Raw genomic sequence first — 16869 nt, forward strand, 5'->3', positions numbered from 1 at the left:
CTGTTTTCTTCCCGATAGTTTCCATTTTTTTATGTTTTATAAAAAAACACGGGTTCGATTCACTGTTTGAACAATATTTTTAAAAAAGAAAACTTTAAACTCTCGCAATCATACATTGTTTTATTTAGTTATTATTTTAATTTTGAAATACGTGACGAAATCGGTGATGGAATAAAGATTTTAGAAAATTTCGAATCATAGTCCTGATCAAAGTTGTGTTTTAGATCTTATGTTTCGTCGACATTTTTCAGCCTTGCAACGTTTTGATAACGTTTGAATTGTTCTAAACCGATTTTCAAACGTGTACTGACTTTCGTTGTGCCGTTTATTTCTTAGTTGAAAAGTCCAATGTGTCTTTCGGCTCACATGTGATCCCTTGATATAATGCCTGATGACTGATCTACTAGATGCTAACTTTTCAACCCATTTTGTTTTATACTTTGCTCTCATCCGAAAGTACTATGTACAATTCCTTAGTGCTTGGCTTCAGGTGTTGTCGTGAACCGTATTCAGTAGGAGTTGTCTCCCCTGGACCGTATGGCCTTCGACTCAATTGGCACCGTACGTAAAATCCACTGTTTTGAGTTAAATGAACATATTTTTATCTTTATTGACCTTTGAGGTAATTATGTACTTCGTACGCAAATATTGGTATATAAACAGTTTGCCCGGAGTATAATTACGTCAGAGAGGGAAAAGATTCAGCCTTGCTTTGCATTCTTTAGCTAAAGGAAGCCCCGTCACTCACGCATCCTTAAAATCGTGGACTACCTACCATTGTCATTGTCAGACAATGTGAATGTTTTGTTTAAGTCATAATTGAAAATGATATATAAGATAATGTTTAATCATACAACAGCTTTAAACATAATTTGATAGTCTTTTGAATCAATCATTTACTGAAAAAGCCTTACATTTGCCAGTGGCTAGTCGTTGAGTTCCCTTGAATCCTGTAATCGAATTACAACGTCAAAACCTTGAATTCTGGTTAATGAGACACGCAGAAAACAAATATTATTATACTGACACCTCAAAACAGGCTTTTGTATTATTCATGATGTCAAAATAACTTGTCCAATTGAGCTCGGAGAATTAAATCTTGAAGCGAAACGTGAACTTGAAAAAGTGAATGTTTGAATGTTTTCCCTGAAGCATAGCGAAGGCGAGTTTCATTTGACGACGCCGTGAAAGTATGCAAGTCCTTTTACGACATGATGACCGATGTAAATCTCAAAGTGACACAGATGTCAAATATTTGTCATAAACTAAATGATGCGAACCGGGATTAAAACCCACATGTCCAACTCTGGACAGCATATCACGGTGACTTCGACAACTGGGCGTCATTGTAGTGAACTGTTTTCAGAGTTAAATCATTCTGTTGTTTGTTGTCAGCGTGCATTTTTCATCAACAATATTCCAGCTATATGATAACAGTCTGTAAATAATCAAATTTGGACCTGACAATCCAGTGATCAACAGCATGAGCATCGACCTACGCGATTTGGATATTATGACATGTGTCAATCTAGTCAGCGAGCCTGACGACCCGGTCCCGTCAGTCGCCTCTTATCACAGGCATGGGATTCTAACCTGCACCATCACGGGTCGATACAGACAGAAATAAAGGCGATTTATATGAGGACGCTGCCAAATTGTTAGTAGAGAGTGAATGAAAACATGAGGAATACTTAGAATTGATCTTCAGTGGCCCTTGCTTGTCGGAAGAGACGAATGGCAGGGTCGCGAGGTCAGGCTGACTTGTTGTGTATAGTGTTGATCACTGTGTTGTCTGGTCCAGATTCGATTATTTAGATAGCACCGCTATATACGTGGAATATTGCAGAGTGAGTGAGTGAGTGTGGTTTAAGAGTAAAGATTGAGTAAAAATAAAAAAATGGACTTCACACATTGCACCCATGTGGGTAATCGAAACCCTGTCTCCGGCGTGTCGAGCGAACGCTTTCACCACAAGGTTGCCCTATACCGCCTCCGATAGAGAGGAAACCAGACCAACAACTCAAACACATTGGTGTGATTTAATTTTAGCTTGGGACTTGTCTTTCCACTCTACAGAGTGATGGTACGAACTTTTTCGAATTTGTATAGTATGCATATATACTAGTATACATCAGCTCTCCGTCATCATTAACCAACCATCATAAATCCTCAGCGCTATTCATTGATATATGTGTAATTTGGATCTCTGGATCTTAGATTTCTATTTGTACTATGTACTTGCGTCCTTTTATAGACTATTTCAGTTACTTTTAGGACGAACAAAATTAACTCAATTGCACCACACCTTTGAAATATACGGCTAATGGAGACAGCCCAAAAAACATACAATGACAGTTTGATGATCTTGTCATGCAGTTTCCCGAAGACGTATAATGAAAACAAGTGTAGTGAAAGAGCAAGGCCTCATAGGGTTACCTTGTCCGACGGGTACACTGCTCTTTGTCTGGTCTGTGTAGACAGGCAATAAAGTAGACCGCATGCAGAGTACTACAGAGGTATTACAGTGGGACGTTGTACATTGTAATGCTGTCAGGTGAGCCATGGACCAATAAACCAGACACATACAGGGGAAAGCACTCCAGGCTGGACGACTGCCATGTTTGGCCAAGAACCGATCAGACAAATGGTCTCCACCGTGGGTCGCATATGGCCCTGCCATCATTCGCTTTGCACATTTACGTCTCCTTGGAACACCAGCAACGCATGACCGTGTGTTTGAATCCAGGTTCTTCGTTTGTCATCATAATAAACACCCGGGGCGGTAAGGTGGGATAGTGGTTAAAGCGATCAAACATCACTACCGAAGGCCCTGGTTCGATTTCCCATATGGGTACAATGTGTGCAGCCCATTTCTTGAGTTCTCAGTTAGTACTCAGATATTGCTAAAAGCGGTGTTAAAATATATTAACTCACTGACAATGCACACCCGATATAACGTCGGATTATCTATGAAGCTGACATGACGCTGCTTCTGTTTGGTTTTTAAGCTTTTTCCCGTTGTATTTACAACGTCAATCCCTTGGTAAATTTCCTGTTCTAAACCCTGGTATGGATCGTGTGTTTCAAGAAGAGCAAAGACAAAAAGATTTGAGGAGGACCGATTTATTCATAATAAGACACATCCTTCTAATTGCCATCGTTCTTTGACTTGTTCTGAATAGTATATAAGGAAGCCTATACCAAATAGTACTAAATAATCAATTATAAACCAATCGCAGCTGAAGATCGAGGTCACATTGCGACTGGGTTCTGGATTAGACGAAATTCAGGCCGTAAACGTTTTTTTTCTAAATTGTCTCAGTTTCTTATTGTTACAACCAGTCTTCTGGAGAATGCCGTGTCTTGCAGTTCCGAAACGCGATAGCTGTAATTCTGTCATGGCTTCAGTAAATGCAGGATTGGGATTAGTTAATCAAAGCAATTCAGAGGTATATGATAACAGGGCATACCTCTAATTTTCCAACAGAATGTGTATTTTTTGAAAATCTTAATAAAGTTATGGTAGAATGGAGATAAACGTACTGTGTTGGACGGTATGAAGAAATTATAACTCTAAATTACAATAGCTCTAAATGTTCACAGTTTTCGCGCCCTGGGTAAAGTTTGCACAAATGAACTACCATGTAAGATAGGTTCAACATCATCAAAATCTTCATTGCATTTGAAGGCAACAGGCCCATGTACATATTAATAAGCATATTCCGGAGAAAGTAACCAACAAACTTTTATAGCGCAATCGAAATTTAAAAAAGAAGTGAACACAAGCGTCGCCTTCGTTGGCACTAATATTTCGTTCATTTTTATAGTTATATCAAATGTAGGCGGTAGTGCCAGTGTAAAGGTAGATTATTCAAGCTGATGACGTGCCAGGGTCCCTGCAATCTTGCTTGGATGCTCCAGACGACAGTCGGTTCACTTCAGTCAGCTTCCAGACATCGCCTTCGACTCACTTCTGACACCTAATTAGCGTGATGACATCAATAAAACACCAAACTCGACGCCATGATCCTGTCTAATTGTCCACTTCCTCAGTGCAGGCACGGCTTGATGGGCTGCACCGCGTCCTTCTATGTAATTACGTCTATTGATCGAGCATGTTCTAGTAGGTGGTCATCTGATGCATGTGGGAGGGACAAGGATGTCGAGTATCAAGTCCAGACAGAGGGTACACATGTTGGTTTGCATATGGATATGTAATGACTATGTCATAAAGGATCGCTTTGATGTTCCAAAGGATGATACTGGCTATTTTACGTAGGGAAAATGTGGAGATCAAATCGTGTATAGATCAGCAGACAGGTCGATTTTGCAATTTCTGAGCTCGTTCGAATCCTATTTAGACTCGAGCTCCAGATGGTGTACACCACAGAAAACCACCCAGCTAAATTATGTAAAAACGCGTTTTTGTCTACTGACCGTTAATATTTTCAAACCATAATACTTCACTATATCTTGTATCCACGATACAAAACGGTTGTGGTGTAGTCGAATGGTTAAAGCGTTGATTCATCAAGATCAAAAGTCGGTTTCAGTTCCACGTACAGTGTGTAATGAAATGACCCTACTTCTAACCCTCTGCCATGTTTTAAGCAGGAATATTTCAAGAACAGAGCAAAAACTTCACTCATTCACATCCGTGTAGCAGGATTAGCTCTTTACAATTTTCTTTTCGAAAATCCCAGAACAACCAATGATTGGTTGTGACAAATTTCCCAGCTGATAACAGATGAAGATATACATGTAGCCAGGTGTCATTAATATCTGTGCCACTTTCAATCAACGTTTACCATGTATCTGGTATGAGCCTTACTTGTACATGTGTCCCATTGCACACTAAAGTTAACCTGTTTTCTGTTCATTATTTTCTGATCTGAAACATCATTGTGTTTCAGTGTCCTCTAACTGAACCATCCCGTTGTCCGTATTTTTGTCAGAGTTATCCATAACTAAAATATCAACAGTTACATCTTTAGTCACAGTGGTCTACATTCTAGCTTGTGTGTGTACAGCTTTGCTTTGCCTTAGTAAGTCCGCAAACCTGGACAATAATGAACTCACGCTGTGGGTCCAACCGTTAAATTCCCTTCGTGTCAGTTCACTCGTGATGCCGAAGTCTAGACAATGTGTGTAGCCGATTTCTGGTGTCCCTTGTCGTGATATTGCTGGAACATTTTAAATGCAGCACAAACCCCAACTCGTTTCACAGAAACGAGGTGCTGGGATTTAAATGGTTAATTGTTCGTCGAGTGAGGATTTCTTAAAATATTCCTGGTTCGAGAGTACATTTCAACTACATGTACTTAAAGCTGATGCCTTTTTTCTCCCGATACACGAAATATGACCCAAGTGTCGTCATTGCTATTGCGAAATTGTGTTTCAGCTGGTAGCTATTGCGTAACTGGGTCATATTCAGCGTGAAGATTTGGGTCCTCGATTACGCCACTTCCTTCAAACTAATGTATATAGAAACATAGTGTTAACTGAACAATGAGTTATGTTAAGTGAGTGAGATAAATTCTGAGAGTCGTATTGCATATTTCTCCATAGTACATTTGGCATCTGAGGACAACTGGTACATAATTTACAAGTAATTATGATGCACCAGTAATGATTCATTTCAAGTCGCTTTGTGTCCTCTCAACAGACAACAGAACTGTTCATGTCAAAGTTGCAAATGTTCCAAGTGACGTCGAGTGCCACCTCCTGTAATCAAAGATGGGATAATTACAAATTCACCAGCAGCACAACAACCGCTGGGCTTCGGGTGGTGATGCCAACTATCATTACGTATTCTGTTTGGAATGAGTGGAGTCAGCCACGTTGTAGTCAGCGGCTTCGTGGACGGACACATGCATTTGTCATCTCGGGAGCAGTGGTAACACTTGGAACACACATGCCTGGAAAATAGTGATCCATTTAGAATATCTTCAAAGAGATAGTTGAGCGACAGGGTCCTTGATAAATCAGAAAGTGTGGATGGTTTTAGAGACCAACCACAGACTCATTTCAGTATTGCATGAGCGATTGATCATTAGTACTGTTTGTGCAGTGTGCCCTTGGGAGCTGTGAGTGATGGCTGGTATGGTATGCACAGCATGTCCCAAGGGAGCTGAGTGATGACTGTTATGATATGTACAGTATGCCCATAACGAGCTGTAAGTGATGGCTGTTATAGTATATGCCTTGTCTGTGCCAAGGAAACTGTGAGTGATGACTGGTATGATATGTACGGTATATGTCCATAGAGAGCTGTGAGTGATGGCTGGTCTGGTATGCACAGTATGTCCCAAGGAAGCTGCATGATGACTGGTATGGCATGCCTTGTATGTTCATAGGGAGCTGTGAGTAATGGCTGGAATGGTATGCTCAGTATGTCCCAAGGAAGCTGCATGATGACTGGTATGGCATGCCTTGTATGTCCATAGGGAACTGTGAGTAATGGCTGGAATGGTATGCTCAGTATGTCCCAAGGAAGCTGAATGATGACTGGTATAGTATGCCTTGTATGTCCATAGGGAGCTGTGAGTGATGGCTGGTGTCGTATGTCCCAAGGGAGTTGAGTGATGACTGGTGTGCTATGTACAGTATGTCCATAACGAGCTGTAAGTGATGGCTGGAATGGTATGCCCTCTATGTCCATAGGGAGCTGTGAGCGATGGCTGGTATGGTATGTCCTGTATGTGCCTAGGGAGCTGTGAGTGATGGCTGGTATGGTATGTCCTGTATGTCCAAGGAAGCTGTGGGTGATGGCTGGTTAGGTATGCCATGTATGTGCCTAGGGAGCTGTGAGTGATGGCGGGTATGGTATGTCCTGTATGTCCAAGGAAGCTGTGGGTGATGACTGGTGTGACATGTCCTGTATATCCCTAGCTAGGGAGCTTTGAATGATGGCTGGTGCAGTATGCCCGAAGGGTGCTGTGGGGGATGGCGGGCATTGATAGATACTGACAAGTTGAGAAAAACAGACGAAGGTAAATCAAACTGCGTACCACAATGCCGATTATAAATTACAACACGTAACAGTGATGTAGACAGAGTTTTTCCCAGGTTGTTTAGAGTGAGTGACATTGATGATACAGGTCATTTTAGACGGCAAATTTACATAAATTAGCATGCGAATAACAGTCACGCGTCAGGGTGCTTGAACGACCATGAACACGCGGGCCAGTTCATGACCAAAGTTAACTCAGGGTGGACCAGGCTATATCAAGATAAACCCTCATATATCAGGGTAGACCGGGCTAAGCTAAGACGAACCCTGGTAGATCCAAATGGATCAGATTAAACCAAAGTGAATCTGGCAGATCAAGGTGGACCAGGCTATATCAAGATGAACGCTGGTAAATCAGTGTCGACCATGTAGAACAAGACCAACTGGGGAAGATCATGGGGGTCAAGGATGGACAAAGATGAACCCTGGTAGAGCAGGATGGACCAGGTTTGATCACGATGAACCCTGGCAGATCAGGGTGGAGCAGGCCAAACCAGTATCATCCTAAGCTGACCAGGGTGGACCAGGGTGGACCGGGCTGGACCAAGGTGACCTGGATGACAGGTACTAGGCCAAAGTAGAGGACAAAACAATCTTGACGTTTGGACAATAAGCCTCTAGACCTGCAATAGGGACTCTTACACTGTCAAGTGCCCACTACTACTGCCTGTGATCCCCGATAAGAGTCCGTGTCAGCCAACAGCATTACTTGATCTACATAACTAACCACACTTGTGTTGGCCAAGGAACAACGCCAAAAGCTTTCCATATCACGGCTGACAACTGACATATTTAATGTATAGTCACAAGATGTATATTAAAATACCGAGTCTATAAATGTCACCATTTATTAGCCGGATTCTTGTGAGTGTTGCTATATCCAGCTCTCTATGACCCTCACGTTGCTATATTTGATTCTAGGTCTCTCCCTCTCATGTCATGATGACAGGTGCAGTAAAACAGCTGAGACTGCAATCTGACAGCACTGACCTACTAACAATGTAAGGCGCAGTGAGGGAGGGAGTAGGGGGTGGGGGGTTAAGGTCATGACGACAAAATCCAATCGTCGGCCATGAGCCTGGGTACACTCACCGTCGGTAATTCGAGCCGATAGTAATCCTTTGATGACACTGAACCTGTGCATACATCAAATATCAGCCTGACGCGATGACATGTTTCAACTCTACAGAACGATTCCATACATCCCTGCCCAGTACCACTTACATGCGGCAAAATAGTATAAACGTGAAACTAAATTTGACAAGAACATTTAACGTTATCAGAAAGTAATTGAGCCATTATAATTCATCGTAAAATTAAAGACTCAAGGCCCCAAACGGTAAATGTATCTCGTGTCTAATTCAGCCATCATCAAACATGGGTGTATACTCTCTTTTTCACTTCAGTTTATTTTAATGATAAAGAATATATGGCTGGAACAATGCTACCTGGCCTAGACTCCACTGTTCACAGTCCACTGTCATACCACAGGGCACGGCGTCGGGAGACCAACGAACACTTTCATGTGAAGGCAACAGAGTGATGAGTTCTACCCTAAATGCTTACACTTTTCGCGTTGTCATTAAAGATTTTCAGAGGCCCATCCACATAAACTTAAATCACTATTGTGTGATTTACGTCCCATGTCACGACAGATAATTGAAACATATTCTCCATTCTCCAGCCATTTTCATTTTCACCAGAGTGGCAACGTTTTAAAAAGAGCATCACTACAGGCTGCTTCCTCCCTCAAGAACAAACATTACAAGTAGCAAACATATCATATGAAGAGCCCGTTGTGAAGGCAGTCTTGTAAAGACTTCATCTGGACAATGGTCTAGGTGGGGGTTAAAACTACTCTTATCAACTCCTTAGATCTTATTGGACTCCATGTTGAAAAATGAAATCTACAGCTTCCTGTGCAGGCAACAAAGTATGCCTGCAAATATTTTCGCCCGAATTACAAACTTGATTACGACTGACATATCTTAGAATTGGTAATCAGGTTGTGCTGTCAACTGGGTAGTGAGTCGGTATATGTGTTTGACAGTGAAGCGTTGCGACGTAACCACTTCATTACTGTCCGTTGCACTCCGTGGGTAACGGAAAAAGCCGAGTGGGTCTGAATGAGTTGAAGGTAATTGGTCTGCTGGTTGTACGTCTGCAGGTTTACACCCGACCATAAATCGATGGAGTAATCCACACTGTAATTTTACTTCACTTGTTCCGGATATAATTTGACTGAATAGATAGTGTTGATGCTGTCTATTCATCCACCAATTATTGGGCTAATGGAGATCGGCAGATAGACACACAAACTGTTACTGAACCGGTGAAGACCGTTCCATGTCGTCCGTATAAAACCATTCGCCAGTTTCATTCCCATAAATGAGTGAGCGACGGAGACGTTCAAAAGATTACTGTAATGAGTACAATAAATGATGAACCCATCAACTCATAGTGTTCACGTGCATGATATTTCAGCAATTTGATGCATGATTCTTTTGTAATTGACCTGCATCTATCTATCTAGCTATCTATCGATCTATCTCTAGAACTAGAAGTTATTTTGAAGCGTTCGTCCTTCAAATCAAGGGTATTAAGTGTGAACATGGCCGTCTTACCAGCATTATAGTTTACAGGAAACTGTTAAGGGTAATTCACCTGAAATAAAACACAAAAAGAACATTAGAACCATGATATACATGAATTTAACATAACAGAAAGAATGCATGTATGGTTTTGCAAATTATTATAGCATGTATTTAATGATTGAAAGTCAGTAGCTACTTACAAAGATTATCATGGGCCCCTATGTTGAAGTGTCCTCGGGAATCTGCCCAGCGTATCCAATGCATTGGGACGGAACAACGTGTGAAGCCTATTTCTTGTGTCTTCCATTGTAATATTTACCGGAATATTGCCTCACAGATTCAAACCAGCTTCACTCATTCACTATGTGTTCTAAGTGAGATCACAATGTATTCATTAAAACTGAAACCGGTTTACCCACATAAAACAGGTCATGAGTCTTCGTGAGTTTGACATGAGGCCCCGTGGTCATATTTTACAACTGAAAACAAACCTCACGACTCCTTCTGTACGTCGTAAAAGCAATCTCTGATTGCATGTTAGGATCACCTTCAACAACATTCGGTGCATGTCCGCTAAATGTTTACATTTCTGGCAAAACTAACGAGAAGAGGTGCTATATGATGTAAGCGGACCATGACTCCAGGGCTTGAACACCTGAGCAGCGGGTCCTGTAACGGCTAAGGCACGAATATCTGACTCTGATCACTACTCGATAACCATGATTAACCAACCCGTAAAGATCCGGGTTAGAACTGATCCTCAGTGACAACCCATGCTTGTCGTAAGAGGCGACGAACGAGATTGACTGACTTGGTTGACACATGCCATCGTATCCCAATTGCGTAGATCGATGCTCATGATGTTGATACTGGATTGTCTGGTTCAGACTCGATTATTTACAGGCCCTCGCCATATAGCTGGAATACTGCTGACTGTGACGTTAAACAACAACCCAACCAACCATATTTTACTACAGGCAGTTGAGAACACCTCGTATCAAATAGAGGCGTGTCAATAGTATGGTACTACGGACAATAACATATACAATACCAAACAGCATACCAGGTAATTGTATAGCCTCTTTACCGTTCGCATATTCAACAGAGAGGTCAATTGGGGAGTCGTGTGTTTGTTTTCGGACCGTGGTTAATTTTCCCCTCGACTTAAACCGAATAACTGCGAACATGTTTACCACACGACCAAGGCCACGAGGTCATGAATAAGACCGGTGGCCATTTGTGTTGTTTAGCCCTTGAAGTGTAATACCAAACTGACACGAGAGTTTTTAGGAAGCATATAAGCTGGTTTTACGTAATTCAATTATCTACTGGCACTGTTATGTCTGGCTGTTGATGTCAATTAGCCCAACGGTTCAGTAACTTGATATACAAGATGCATGCAAGACCAAGTACTGAATGAATCCTCTATTGTTCAATTTTAACACACATTGTCGTAAACGTGATTTACGTTTACGAAATAGGTATGAACTGTTTCCCCCTACCCTATTCAAGGTGATGTATTTCCTGTAGACACACGTCCAAATACGCATTCAACAGATACGCATAGCTGTCGACGTGAGCATTGATCCACGTCGTGGAAGTTGGAGACTTAAGTACATGACGTTCTGGCTGACATCTCATTGTTTCGGGTGACTACCAAGTCATACATTATACATTAATGGCCATCCGATCCTTGTTTCATCCGTCATACGCCAACCGGAGTATTGGTGCTGTTTATTCACATGAACAAAAGGTGAGATTTTGAAATGTTCAATAGTTAAAATGTCGACATGAATATCCTGAATATTTCTTCATGGACGTCAAAGACCAGTCGTTTCCAAACAGCAAACGTAGTCCATTGTGACATAATTTATTCAACATACCAGATGGTTTTTTAGGACTTTGAGGTTAAAGATCAACCAGAAATTATTTTTTACAACCTTAGCATCCGAAGAATCCATTCCAAATATATTTACAGATTCAAAATATATTCATACAAAAAGTATTGATTTGGCGTTGATGTACATCATCTATACATTAGTCAAATATTTAAACTTTATTACATATCGTAGTCGTCGAAAAAGTATCTGTCAAAATATGACCAATCACTGTATTGTCTGGTTCACAGGCCGACGGCATAAACATGGTGTATGAATATGCAAATACATGACTAATGCTCACGAAGAGATGTCAGCGCTTCGATCACCGTCTTATGCTAAGATAATCGCCTATACAAACAATCTTAGAACTAAAATTACTTTCTACATTCCGATCTTAGTGCTACGATTTCTTTACTTCCCATGCTTCAACATCCACCTGTCTTAAAATCAGAGTAAGACGGCGATGTGATCTTCCACGCGAGACAGATATAACCCTAAGGACACTGTGAAATGACTGGCAAGTGAATGTTGCTCCCGGCCACCCTCCCAGTTCTAACAGCCCTTCCACCTTATATATTGCTGCGTTACGCAGTAGCACGTAATTTAACTGCTCCACCATCTTGAAGATATGTGTACACATTTGCAGTTTATGACAGTAGGTTACGTAGTTCCACACGACACGATTCATAACACTTGGGTAGATGATGTAGGATGCATGTGACTCAAGGTGTGTTCCGAGTGAATATACAAAGATTACTGCTCTAGATTTGAACCTACTGGAGAAATGAATAGAAAGACGAAAAACTTCTCTCCTCCATACCTGGTCAGTTTTGAAAACATGAGTGAGTGAGAATCGAGGTTATTGTTTTATTTCCCTATGTGTCCCTAGTCTATGTCCCTATGTGTCCCTGGCCTATGTCCCTATGTGTCCCTAGTCTATGTCTTTGTGTGTCCCTGGTCTATGTCCCTGTGTGTCCTTAGTCTATGTCCCTATGTGTCCCTGGTCTATGTCCTTGTGTGTCCTTAGACCATATCCCTAGGCTTTGTCCCTATGTGTCCCTGGTCTATGTCTCTGGTCTGTGTCCCTGGTCTATGTCTTTGTATGCCCGTGGTCTAAGTCTTTGTATGTCCCTGATCTGTGTCCCTGCGTGTTCCTGGTCTATGTTTCTGTGTGTCCCTGGACTATGTCCCTAGTCTATGTCCCTATGTGTCCCTGATCTATGTCCCTATGTGTCCATGCTCCATATCCCTATGTGCCCCTAGTCTATGTCCCTATGTGCCCTTGGTTTATGTCCCTATGTGTCCCTGGTCGATGTTCCCATGTGTCCCTGGTCTATGTTCCTGTGCGTCCCTGGTCTATGGCAATATGTGTCCCTGGTCTGTGTTTTTGTGTGTCCCTGGTCTATGTCCTTGTGTGTCCCTGGTCTATGTCCCTGATGTGTCCCTGGTTTGTGTCCCTGATGTGTCCCTGGTATATGCCCCTTTGTGTCCCTGGTCTGTGTCCCTATGTGTCCCTGGTATATGTTTTTGTGTGTCTCTGGTCTAAGTCCTTGTGTGTCCCTGGTATATGTCCGTGGTCTATGTCTTTGTATGTCCCTGGTCTGTGTCCCTGCGTGTACCTGGTCTACGTTTCTGTGTGTCCCTGGACTATGTCCCTATGTGTCCATGTTCCATATCCCTATCTGTCCCTGGTCTATGTCCCTGTGCGTCCCTGGTCTGTGTCTTTGTGTGTCCCTGGTCTTTGGTCCTGTGTGTTCCTGGTCTATGGCTCTATGTGTTCCTGGTCTTTGTCCCTGTGTGTCCCTGGTCTATGCCCCTGTGTGTCCCTGGTCTATGCCCCTATGTGTTCCTGGTCTATGTCACTGTGTGTCCCTGGTCTTTGCCCCTGTGTGTCCCTGGTCTGTGTTCCTGGTCTTTGTCCCTGTGTGTTCCTGGTCTTTGTCCCTGTGTGTCCCTGGTCTTTGTCCCGGTGTGTCCCTGGTCTATGTCCCTGTGTGTCCCTGGTCTATGTCCCTGTGTGTCCCTGGTCTATGCCCCTGCGTGTTCCTGGTCTTTGTTCCTGTGTGTTCCTGGTCTATGTCCCTGATGTGTCCCTGGTCTATGCCCCTGTGTGTCCCTGGTCTGTGTCCCTGTGTGTCCCTGGTCTATGCCCCTGTGTGTTCCTGGTCTTTGTTCCTGTGTGTTCCTGGTCTTTGTCCCTGTGTGTCCCTGGTCTTTGTCCCTGTGTGTCCCTGGTCTATGTCCCTGTGTGTCCCTGGTCTATGCCCCTGTGTGTTCCTGGTCTTTGTTCCTGTGTGTTCCTGGTCTTTGTCCCTGTGTGTCCCTGGTCTTTGTCCCTGTGTGTCCCTGGTCTATGTCCCTGTGTGTCCCTGGTCTATGTCCCTGTGTGTCCCTGGTCTATGTCCCTGTGTGTCCCTGGTCTATGCCCCTGTGTGTTCCTGGTCTTTGTTCCTGTGTGTTCCTGGTCTTTGTCCCTGTGTGTCCCTGGTCTTTGCCCCTGTGTGTCCCTGGTCTGTGTCCCTGTGTGTCCCTGGTCTATGCCCCTGTGTGTTCCTGGTCTTTGTTCCTGTGTGTTCCTGGTCTTTGTCCCTGTGTGTCCCTGGTCTTTGTCCCTGTGTGTCCCTGGTCTATGTCCCTGTGTGTCCCTGGTCTATGTCCCTGTGTGTCCCTGGTCTGTGTCCCTGTGTGTCCCTGGTCTATGCCCCTGTGTGTTCCTGGTATTTGTTCCTGTGTGTTCCTGGTCTATGTCCCTGATGTGTCCCTGGTCTTTGCCCCTGTGTGTCCCTGGTCTGTGTCCCTGGTCTGTGTCCCTTTGTGTTCCTGGTCTTTGTCCCTGTGTGTTCCTGGTCTTTGTCCCTGGTCTTTGTCCCTGTGTGTCCCTGGTCTATGTCCCTGTGTGTCCCTGGTCTTTGTCCTTGTGTGTCCCTGGTCTTTGGTCCTGTGTGTCCTTGGTCTTTTTTGTCCGTGTGTGTACCTGGTCTGTGGCTCTATGTGTCCTTGGTCTGTGTCCCTTTGTGTCCCTGGTATATGTCCCTATGTGTCCCTGGTCTTTGTCCCTGTGTGTGCCTGGTTTATGTCCCTGTGTGTTCCTGGTCTTTGTCCCTGTGTGTCCCTGGTCTTTGTCCCTGTGTGTCCCTGGTCTATGTCCCTGTGTGTCCCTGGTCTATGTCCCTGTGTGTCCCTGGTCTATGCCCCTGTGTGTTCCTGGTCTTTGTTCCTGTGTGTTCCTGGTCTTTGTCCCTGTGTGTCCCTGGTCTTTGTCCCTGTGTGTCCCTGGTCTATGTCCCTGTGTGTTCCTGGTCTATGTCCCTGTGTGTCCCTGGTCTATGTCCCTGTGTGTCCCTGGTCTATGCCCCTGTGTGTTCCTGGTCTTTGTTCCTGTGTGTTCCTGGTCTTTGTCCCTGTGTGTCCCTGGTCTTTGCCCCTGTGTGTCCCTGGTCTATGCCCCTGTGTGTTCCTGGTCTTTGTTCCTGTGTGTTCCTGGTCTTTGTCCCTGTGTGTCCCTGGTCTTTGTCCCTGTGTGTCCCTGGTCTATGTCCCTTTGTGTCCCTGGTCTATGTCCCTGTGTGTCCCTGGTCTTTGTCCCTGTGTGTCCCTGGTCTATGCCCCTGTGTGTTCCTGGTATTTGCCCCTGTGTGTCCCTGGTCTGTGTCCCTGGTCTGTGTCCCTTTGTGTTCCTGGTCTTTGTCCCTGTGTGTTCCTGGTCTTTGTCCCTGGTCTTTGTCCCTGTGTGTCCCTGGTCTATGTCCCTGTGTGTCCCTGGTTTTTGTCCTTGTGTGTCCCTGGTCTTTGGTCCTGTGTGTCCTTGGTCTTTTTTGTCCGTGTGTGTACCTGGTCTGTGGCTCTATGTGTCCTTGGTCTGTGTCCCTTTGTGTCCCTGGTCTATGTCCCTATGTGTCCCTGGTATATGTCTTTGTGTGTCCCTGGTATATGTCTTTGGGAGTCACAGGTCTATGCCTGTAAGTTCACGGTCCATGCCACGTGTGTCACATTACCCATATGCCTTGTGTGTCCCTGATATGTCTCCCTACCTTGCCTGTGTGTCCATATGTGCCCCCTTGACTCACCCTGGTCTGTTGAATAGATGGGGGAGCGCGGGGGGGGGGGGGGGGGGGGGAGGTAAAAAAAAATCACACAAGTTAACTGTTCATCTTATCCACTCGCTCACAGTAAAATCTCAATTACGTCGACACAATTTAAGTGAACGTTATTTAAGATCGCCCAAATGGTGTCTCTGTTTCCAGTCCATGTAGAACAAATGTATATTTAAAGTCAGGAGCTTGCAATCTACGTCAGGGAATAAATAATTCTTTGCTGGTAGATTGAGAAATACTTTAAATATTCATGTCAACAGCTGTTCATCTCTATATATTTGTACTCAAGTAGTTGACCTGATCCACTCCACAGCCTCGCAATATGACCCAGTGTGTCGTCGTCACTGATATTGCGAAATAGTGTTTCAGCTGGTCGTGATTTCAAAACTGGGTCAAATTCGGCGTGGATATTTGACTCAGTTTCATCAGTTTATTGCAATATCAGTTGCTGTTTATTTGTATTTCAGACATAAAAATGCACTTATGGCTATTGACAACAAAGACAACTATCTGTGGATTGCCATTTAATAAGAAACTGAATGCAGGGTCGCAACAGCGCTTCGTGAGTGAGTGAGAGAGTGAGTGAGTGAGTGAGTGAGTGAGTGAGTCAGCGAACAACATACAGCGTCAGAACAATTTTCTGATATTTTTTAATTCCACCAACCGGCTAAAATATCAGTTTATATTAATTAAAAGTCTTCGGTACCTTCGAACATATATCGGTTTATCAATAGTTCGAGGAAAACGGAATCATCATACCATTGAGCCGATAGTGGTTCTGGGTGGAATATGTTTATCTTGGGTATAGACTCAAGTGGAGTTTCACCGGATCTAAACAAAAGCCAAACGTTTGGTGAAGATCAACGCATGCAATAATCCTAACGTGAATTGTAGTACATAAATATGGTATTAAAACGAGGTCAGCATTACAAGCAGGTGGAAAATGACTGACCTGAGGTCAACTGTACTTAGCCAACTAACAAGATATTGTAATGGAAAGCTAATGTGTTAGGTGAAAGTGAAAGTGAAAGTGTTTTTTTAAATAAGATTTAAAGATGATCAGACGAGAAAGCAAGGTCAAGCGGTGCTGGTTTCTCAGGAGATGAATATACTGGCAAATCAGAGGTATATAACAAAATTAAAATAGCTCTAAGTCTTTTTGAACACTTCGTGTTCGGTTTGAAATGAAATTCCAACACAGCATGTTTATCTCCATTTTACCATTACAGCGTCACTAAGATGTGAATAAAATACATACTGAGTTGGACAATCCGAGGTGATATCTCTGA

The 16869-nt window shown here is 43.4% G+C and overlaps 1 protein-coding gene across 1 annotated transcript in view; it reads left to right on the forward strand.

The window, feature by feature from the left end:
- Positions 1-11211: 11211 nt before the first annotated feature.
- The window catches only part of LOC137293475 (steroid hormone receptor ERR2-like), an 81505-nt gene continuing 75847 nt past the window's right edge, over positions 11212-16869 (forward strand). The window contains exon 1 of the mRNA XM_067824034.1: positions 11212-11359. Coding sequence (XP_067680135.1) covers positions 11285-11359 — 75 coding nt within the window. The 5' untranslated portion in view covers positions 11212-11284. The remainder of the gene's footprint in view (positions 11360-16869) is intronic.

This window comes from Haliotis asinina, chromosome 8 (assembly GCF_037392515.1).
Source record: "Haliotis asinina isolate JCU_RB_2024 chromosome 8, JCU_Hal_asi_v2, whole genome shotgun sequence".
In the NCBI taxonomy this organism is placed as follows: Eukaryota; Metazoa; Mollusca; class Gastropoda; order Lepetellida; family Haliotidae; genus Haliotis; species Haliotis asinina.